Source organism: Lupinus angustifolius, chromosome LG02 (assembly GCF_001865875.1).
Source record: "Lupinus angustifolius cultivar Tanjil chromosome LG02, LupAngTanjil_v1.0, whole genome shotgun sequence".
Lineage (NCBI taxonomy): Eukaryota > Viridiplantae > Streptophyta > Magnoliopsida > Fabales > Fabaceae > Lupinus > Lupinus angustifolius.
This window is the reverse complement of record NC_032010.1, coordinates 19530614-19540560: the sequence shown is the minus strand read 5'-3', so window position 1 is coordinate 19540560 and position 9947 is coordinate 19530614. Positions and strand designations below refer to the sequence as shown.

The following is a 9947-nucleotide window of genomic DNA, read 5'->3' as shown; positions in this document are numbered from 1 at the left end:
TTTTGATATAACTCATACAACTCAAAAACAGAACAGAATTCTTAAAAACCTGGACCGGAAACACCAGTCCAAGGCAAAGAAAAAAATTTGGAAGGGGTCTCGCATGGAGTGCACGAGATTAGGAGAGAGAAAATTAATCTTGTGTACCCCATACACGAGTTTGGTAGGGCAAAAACTGTTTCCCAGGAATCGTGTATCTTATACACGATTTTAATAAAAAGTATACTAGTTTCATAATATTTTAAAAAGTTATACCAGAGTAGTAATAAGGCAGTCAAACTATACCAGAAATGTAAATTTTCCCTATTATATATGTATCAAGATAATAATTCAAGGGGAAATGAATAATCATTAAATCATTGGCATACAATTAATAAGTGGATAGCCAATCATTAAATCATGGACATGAAATTAAATCCACAAGTAAACGAGTCAGATGGTAACATCTTTCTTCTATGAATCAAATTCTCAAAACTACAATCAATGTGTGATTAATGATTATCCATATCTTCTCATTAACATGACCTCGTCTCCACGATCGTACGGCCAAAATTTCCTAATCAAAATACACCCTCATATCTCAATCTAACCCTCCTCATCCAATCTCAATAAGGTAAAAATAACTATTAATTTTTGATGCTTTGTAAATTTAAAAATATAAAATAACTATTAATTTTTGAAGAATTAATGTAAAATATAATATAAATAATAAATAATATAAGAAATTAATGTTTTCGGGTTTGTAGCTGCATTTATGTCATTCTTAGTAATTAAATCATCGACCTTGAGAATTTAATGATACTTATAATAATGTACCAGATTTTTTTTCCTCATTATTTGTTACTTAATATTTAATACTAAAACTTGAGTTCAAAATCAAAAAGCTTCATCGTAACCTGTGACTCTTCCTTAATTTCCTCTTCCACTTCGAACTTGAAGTAAAAAACAAAACAACCTTCTACGTTTCTCACTGTTTCTTTTTTCTTCTTCTTCTGTTTTTTTCTGATAGAATACAACATTGGAACAAGTTCAGTTACTCTGGTTACTACTGCCACCGTGAACACCCCTGAGATTTTGCCGGCGCCGCCATATAAAACCACCGTGATTACTATCTCTCTTACAGTTAATATCTGAAACTGAAGAAGCCTCTGTTTTGTGGGTTTCACCATGGAAGCTTCGAAGAAGAAAAGTGAAACTAAACTCACCCGAACCCAATCCTCTCTCATTCGCTCCCGATCCTCCAATGATTTCATCATCTCCTCTCACCATGAAGATGAACTTGTAGAAGAGAAGAACAACAACAACAAGAATCAGAGTAAGTATAGTAATAAGAGAAACATGCCTAGCTATAAAACCGGTTCGACCCGGTTCATAACTGTCCCGGTTCTTTTCTTCTTCATCTTCTGCTCCTCTCTTCTCTACTACTTCTTCTTCTACCTCGGAGCTTCTGAAGAAACATCCACTTCAGAAAACGTGTTACTTGTGCTTATTTTCATAGCCGTTGTGCTTTACTTCGCGAACAAAAACAAGGGCATGATTCAAAAAACCATCTTGGTGTTAAAGCACTCATGGGACATGAACCTGAAAAGGCGCGGTTTTTATTCAAAGTGCGGTAATAACACAGAGCCGGTGAAGTGGTATATTGGAGATTCGGGTGAAAGTGAAAACAGTGAGGTGGAGGAGGAAGAAAAAGATGACTTATTATTAGTGAATGGAGTTGAAAAAGAAGGGGTTGAGTTTTACAGTAATGGTGATTTTTACGAAGGGGAGTTTCATAGAAAGAAGTGTAATGGGAGTGGGGTTTATCACTATTTTGTGAGTGGAAGATATGAGGGTGATTGGGTTGATGGGAAATATGATGGGTATGGAATTGAAATCTGGGCAAGGGGAAGTCGCTATAAGGGTCAATATAGACAAGGGTTGAGGCATGGTTATGGGGTTTATAAGTTCTATACTGGGGACTCTTATTCTGGGGAATGGTTTAATGGGCAAAGCCATGGTTTTGGTGTGCAGAATTGCTCTGATGCTAGTTCTTATGTTGGGGAGTTTAATTTTGGAGTCAAGCATGGCCTTGGATGTTACCATTTTAGGTGAGTTTGATTTGTACATGAAAAGGGGTTCTGAATTTTAAAAATTTAGGTTGTATTTCTTTTTAAAATTTCTGAGTTAATTTTGCATTCTTGTTTATGTTTTTGAACTTAATGGTCTTTTGGGGTGCAATTTTTTAGGCATGGTGATGGAACAGTGGATTAAGTTGTTAATTATTTTGATTGATTTCTTTGATGATTTTCTGATTTTATGTGATTGAATCTTTCCTAGTTATTTGCCATGGTGATTTGCTTCAATACTCCATATTTTGTTGCTGCTTGTGTTTTCTTTAGATTTGTATCAGTCACCCAGATATATCTTGCTTCAGTTACAAGTCCCAATTCATCTGAGTTTGTGATCTCTTGGATTCTTAATATAGACACCATATCTATGTAGAACTTGAAGTACCGAATTTCGGTTTTTTCATCCTCTTGTGCATTATCTGTCAAAGCAACTAATTATGCATTGGATGTCCTTAAATTTGGATGTCATAGTTGCTGAATTTTCTGGTATGTTAAATATATCTTTGTCTCTTGTTTCAACAATGTTGTGTAGTTTGTCAACTAGTTGGGTGATAAAATGATATATTTTCAAGTCCAAGTTTATTTCCATTGACTGTTTGCCATTGTGATGTTGATTTATTTCCAAGTTTTGAGAATATTTTCTTCAAGTAATTTATGACATGGAAAGCTACAATGGAGTATATTCAATTCTGGAAGTTACTTTTACCAAATATACTCACTGTATGTTACAACTTCATGCAGAAATGGAGATAGATATGCTGGAGAGTATTTCGGAGACAAAATACATGGATTCGGGGTCTACCACTTTGCCAATGGCCACCGTTATGAGGGAGCATGGCATGAAGGTCGTAGGCAAGGTTATGGTGTTTATATTTTTCGCAATGGTGAGCGAAGATGCGGAGAATGGGATGCTGGCAACCTCAAGAACTCTCTACCGCGTCTAACTGATGCTATACTTAGAGCAGTTCAGGTATTTGTCATTCATATTTACATGTTTCCCATTTACTAACTTTTTAATATCACATATCATAGTTGCTTTCTAGTTTCGTGCTATAATGCCTTAAGAAGTGGTAGTTCTGATCTCATACATGTATGTTCTCCTTTGGTGGTTAAATTGCAGGCTGCTAGGAGAACAGCAGAGAATGCTATAAACCTTTGCCGGAAGGATGATGTGGTGAACAAAGCGGTAATAGCCGCAAACAGAGCTGCCACTGCTGCTAGAGTTGCTGCTGTGAAAGCTGTTCAGAATAGGATGGGTGGAAAATTTTGTGATACTAATGTCTAAGAGTTTAAATTGTAGCTTTTGTTTGGAAACGTAAATTTTGCTAATTTTTAGTACTTTTAAGATGTCACCTGGTTTGCAAAAGCATACCTGAGGTTGAAGAGTATGTTTTGATGTTTGTGATTTACTTCAACTCAATATAATTGTACATAAACCAAGTATACAATGAAAGGTAAGTTTTCATATGTACTTTTCTTGATCAAGGAGAGGATGAACTTTGACTCAACAAAAAGGTTGGTGCTTGAAGATTAGGATCAAATCTAGAAAATAATCTCCCTCCTTGTGGGAGTTTTACCTATATCAACATCACCAATGATCTATCATATAAAAAGTCTCGTGTATTGAGTCATTCTTTTACTTTTATTGATCAAATGAAAACTAGTAGAAAACTTACATTTTGATTTGAACCAATTAAATAAAGGCTATTATTCATCCCACTTTCTCATTTTTGGTCTTCCTGATGTTTGTATTGGGTATGAGTGACTAATAAAATTTGGCTCGGACAGGCTCGTCTGGCCAGTTCAATTGTGAACCGAATTTTCGACCAGTTCGAGCCTCTTATCCAATTGGTTTTGCCTCAAAATCGTACTAGCTCGGTTCAACTCGACTGATTTAAGTCTAAAATCGATGATTCAGATGGTCGGATTGGTTTGACAAACTCTGTCAATCAATTTATTTGAAAAACAACGATGTCGTTTATACATGAAAAAATCAAATGGTTTTATTGTTAGTTACTAAATTTAGTAATCATTATGATAATGTTTTTAAATTTGGTGTATAAAGTTATTAAATAATATTAACTAATATTAATTTTTTTAATAATTTTTAATATAAACCAAGTCACTCAATTAATCCATTGAATCATCATTGGTATAACTAGTGGCTCATTTACCTAGTCCGTATGAGTTGTCAATCTGAATTTGTTTACCTCAGCACTGCCTCTTTCTTTAAGTTACTACTTTCGGTGATTGAATTCATGTTAGCACGGTTTTAAGGAAAAATTTCTTTTGAACACTCGTTAGATTATGATAACCCCACCGAGAGGAATTTAACAAGATTGGTGCATAACTTTTCATTGTTAACCAAAGAGGGCAATTGAAAATGAAATTATATGAAAAAACAAATGGTAGAGTAAGGTTGGCTTGATCCCTTATGAGCAGAAAAAAGTGGCAAAGCCCATACTGAGATTACACTTAATTGATTGACAAGAATGAACACAAAGAGGGTGATAAGTTATGGCACCAAGAGATGAAACTTTCCAATTTGGCCAACAAATCCTAATGAAGGGCCAATACCATCACCCATCACTAAAATACTTGTCTGCTTGTTTTTATGTAAAGTAGGTTACAGGTTGCATGTTGTTCAACATGTTCTTACGAGACAAACCAACATTACATATATATTACATTGACCATAAAAAAATGTTTGCATCAACTATTATAAGAGTTTTATATATTGTCAGTTTATTGTCTATCATTCATTTTCAATTATTATTGACACTTTAGATAAGTAATATAAATTAATAATAAATGATATATTAATAATATATAAATCTTTAGAATCATGATAGACAGATATTCAAATCAGAAGTATGGGAAACTTGAATATATGAACATTATAATATCATTATATTTGTAATAAGAATCGATGTGATGTTCTCACCTCTATTCATGTAGGACACAACATTAGGAATACCCTTTTTTTACTTTTATTCTTATTTTATTGTTTTTCTTTCAGCATAGGCACATGAATACATGATCCTGTGCTGTGGTGTAGTGGGTGAGATCTATATCAATTTTCTCATATAAATTAAACCAAAAAAGCATGACTTTTCAATCATCAAGGTAAGTTTTTTTTCTTCCTCTGAAGTTTAATTCTTGGTTAATTATTCTTTTCTTAAGTCCAAAGTCACCCCTGCATTTGGCATGATGCGCTACGGTGTAATCCTCGGTTAAAATATTTCTGAATTTTGCACCAAAAAAAAGTATATGCATGCAGTGATATAAAAATGGTACAGTGCCAACCGGTTCGATTGGAAAACTGACGAACCGGACCCCTAACCGGTACGGTATGAAAGTTGAACCGACCAAGTATTAAAACCAGTGAACCGACCTGAATTTGACTAAACCGGTCAGTTTATACACATTTTTTTTTAAAAAAACTTAAAAACTCATTACACGGTGACCACTCTTCAACACTTCAAAACACATGCTTCAAGACATACATAGATTAAACCTTTGATTCCTAAAATTGGTGTGTAATCTCAGTGATATTTGTATAATTTTGGAGTCAACTGTCTGATCTGAAGGTAGGATTTGGTGCAAAAATGGAATCTCAATATGAGACAACTTTTATTTTTTGGTCTTAAATGTTAAAAGTCCAAATTTATTTATTTTGTAGGGAGAGTTATGAACTTGTGTCATTTATTTATATTTTGTGTTTGTTAAGTGATACTTTTGGATTGATATATGTTTTGCAATTTAGACTTTAAATTTGTTAAAGACTTTTGTTTGTTTATGTGAATTTTGAGTAGATTATGAATATGGATTATAAATTTGAGTATCTACCTATATGAATTTTTTTGTTATAGGTTTATATATATATAAATATAAGCATGTATGTCTGATTTAACTGGTATCACTTTAATTACTAAACAACTGGTTGAACCACTGTACCATTATACTAATACTTTGACGGTTTGATAACCGGTACGGTTTTAACAACATTATATACATGTAGTGTGACACTTTCCATTAAAATTTAATGTTTTAGTTATTTTGCAGCCAAAGTACATTATACAGCCTTTTACATATGTTTTTAAATTGTGATACTAAATTGCAATGCACTCAAAGTTCATTAGATTTTATATGTCCCTTGATTCGAATCAATCATAGTTTAAACTTTTCATGTTCAGTTATTCCATATGCATCCCTGAAAAGTCCAAGAAGAAAGGACTGTTATGTGGTTAGGTAGATAAAACAGAAATTATCTATGTCAAAATAATTATATATTGTTAACTTAAAAATAAATTTAATATTTATTTGTCAGAATTTATTAATGGTAATAGATTAGGCATAAAGAAATGAAATATAAAATTTAAATTCAGGTAGAAAAGCCCTACCAAAAAACTAATACATAATAAAATGAACCTAATCTAGATTAGCCTGGGTCTCTTTGGTATTATTATAAAACATATAAAATAAATAAGATAAAAACATGAGAGAAATAGAAAGTATTAGGGAAATTTTGGGTTACATATGCAATGTTTAAATATACTTAGAGTTATTATTTTAAGTAGTCAAATTAAATTGGCCTAATTCAAGTAATGTATAAGACTATACACATTATTGTCATAGAAATTATTGTTGTAAATAACAAAAGTCATATTTCTATTTTTATGATGGCCAAAATGGAAATAAAAAAATTGAACAACATCATTTTTTATGAAATATACACTTCTTACAAATAAGGGTTAAGGTCAAGATGAAACATGCAAAACAAGAAAAAGCCAATCATTCTCTTTATTTCATTAGAGGAGAGGTGATCTACAATTGGAAGACCAAAAAACCTATATGTTTCATAATGGACATGCATTTGGACAGGATAAAGAACATATCAAGTTCATTCATCATATTCTCAATGAATATAGTAAGGTACGTTCCAATGTAGCATTTACATTGTTTCTCAATAATTTTTTTGATACTACCAATGGTATCTCCTCGCTTTTTTGGGTAAAGAACTACTCCATTTCGGAGTTCGTGGTTGCCTCTACCAACAAGTGTCACTCCTATAAATAGAATCTTTGATCCCGAGGATCCCGTGAGACTTTACACCACTAAACCAACGTTTTGATAGTTTTTCTCAATAATTTGACATAAAAAATCTTGATTATATGATAGTAGTGATCATCATCTTCAATTGTATCCATTATATTTAAATTTAGAGTCTCCCACCATTAAATTCTTAAAGTTATTTTACAACCATTACTCCATTGTTTATGTTCAACTTGAACGAAGAAGTTTCTTTATGTTTTTGTCTTCTGGATAATAGTCTTTTTATGATAAAAAATCATTTTTATTTGTTTCTATAGAAAATCAAGAGAACATCGTTTTTATAAAGTACAAACGAAAAATTTAAAAGATATAATATAAATTTAATAAAAATAAACATATTTGTTCCACCCCGGATAAATTCGGGTTGTTTCTAGCCCGTCTCGGGTGCGTGGCTGAATTTAGTTAACTCTTGTTCACCTGCTTAGGGCGGACCAGACCCACTGCAAATGCCATAAATGCTTCTGACATGTCATTAATGCCTCTAACTTATCATTAATACATATCTGACCTCGCCATTAATGCGTCGCTGACTTGCCTTTAATGCTGACTAACATTCCACCTGCCACGCCGCCTGCACATTCTACCTACCCCAACAGTTCGACAATTGCAAACCTGTAGGATGAGCAAGGACAACCTGACATATATCCATTGTACCCGTTATGTACTAACCAATTGTCGGGCGCCACATCAACAGCCCCAGACTCTATAAATAGTGGACCTCACACATAGAGTATAATTAATTCTCATTCCCTCATTTATTACTTGCACTTATAGTTCTTTCTCTAACCTCTCTTATTTACTTCCATTCTCTCTCTAGAGACCTCATACTGACTTGATTGTCAGAGAACCTTCTCAGGTACCTCACCCGGCGGGTCCAGACGATATTTCGACCAAGACTCCTCATCATCTCCATTCTATCGGGCATTCGATACCGACCATTCTCATTCAATACTAAAGAACATTGGCGTCGTCTATAACTTACCTACAAAATGGTGACCACCCGTAACCAAACTCAACCATTCAGCCAAGCAGAACTACTCACCACAAACATTCCCCCAAACCACGACACTCCTTCCATTGACCCTCCAACACTAGTACAATCATCTCAACAAGCAATCCAAAGTCATCCCCCTAACCCCACCCAAGAAGCACCTACTACCCAACAACTCCTCCAAATGATCCAAACTCAAGGCTAGATCATCCAACTACAAGCCCAACTCTTAGCCGAACTTCACCAACATAGATCTGAGCATAGTAACAGACCCTCGCGACTAGTTGTCAATGAGCACTCTGTAGGGTCCGCTGAAGCTTCCAGGTTATAGCCTATCTAAACACAAAAACCACCAAGATAACTCATCCCTTTAACTATAGCTCCTCATGAGCAAGACATCCCTTTACCGAAGCAATCATGTCCTCACCACTCCCTAAGCATCTAACCCGCCTAAGCAACATCGACTAATATGTTAGGACCACTGACCCACAAGACCACCTAGACGCCTTCAAGGCCTCTATGCTTTCCATGGGGCGATTCACCCTATCATGTGTCACGCCTTCCCTCTAACTCTGAAACACGTTGCCCTATAGTGGTTTACACGACTGACACCAAATAGCATTAATATGTGGACAACTCTTGCCAACGGGTTCAACATCTAGTTTACAGCAAGCAAAGAACAACCTCGATCTTCATATACCTTGTCCGGTATACGGCAGCAACTGCATGAGCCTCTCCGGGCTTATTTAGACAGGCTCAACATGAAGGTCATGAAAGTCTGCACCCTAAGCCCGAAAGTGATAGTGCATATCTTGGTGACGTGACTACAAGATGGCCTCTTCAGGCAAGAATTGGTCAAATACTCAGACCTCACCATGGAAGATCTTCACTCAAAGATCCAACAATTTATTAACCTAGAAGAGACTCATCCCATCCGTCAACCATCCGAACATAGAGAATACCAGCCCCCCTCACGGGAAGCCAAACAACAAAAAATACTTGAACACCCTAGAGATGATCCACCCCAACCACCCAAGAAACCAAACTACACCTCCTACACTTCCTTCAACGCTAATCACACCAGGATTATGCAAGAAGTTAAGGCCATTCATCTAGTCCAGCTCCCTAAGCCCAACTCAGGGAGAAAGCTAGGGACCTAGGACCGTTCCAAGTACTTTGACTTCCACACCTTCTTTGGGCATGTCACAAAAGAGTGTACCCAACTACGGGACACCATTGAAGATCTGATTGAAGTCAGCCATCTACAACACTTTATTGCTCGGGCCCGACAAGGGTGGTCCCCACCACCACATCGATCCAGTCTTTCTAGGAGTAGTCACCCCCTCCAAAACTCAACAGGAACATCCTCAAAACAGGGACTGCGGAGATAGATATCGCCCTAGTAACTGGCGGCAACGGATTCAAGTGGACATTAGCACAATATCAGGCGGATTCGCCGCAAGGTGTACCTCCAGGGCGACCCAGAAAAGGTATGTTCAGGAGGTCATGCAGGCAACTGTCTAGAACCCTCGCCAATATCATGAGAGTAGGGTGGCACCCCTGATCTTGTTCAATGATCGTGATTATGAATGTGTCATTCACGATTATGACGATCCCCTCGTCATCATCGCCAAAATGAATAACAACAAGGTTGGGAGGCTATTTATCGATAAGCGCAGCTCGACATATATTATGTTCCAAGACCTATTCGTCAAAATAAAGTTAAAAGA

At 35.6% G+C, this 9947-nt stretch overlaps 1 protein-coding gene across 1 annotated transcript; it reads left to right on the top strand.

The window, feature by feature from the left end:
• Positions 875 to 3586, top strand: LOC109337990 (radial spoke head 10 homolog B-like). Its single transcript, XM_019575113.1, has 3 exons — positions 875 to 2090; positions 2853 to 3081; positions 3232 to 3586. Exons 1-3 carry the CDS (start codon positions 1168 to 1170, stop codon positions 3394 to 3396), a joined length of 1317 nt encoding a protein of 438 aa, XP_019430658.1. The 5' UTR covers positions 875 to 1167; the 3' UTR covers positions 3397 to 3586.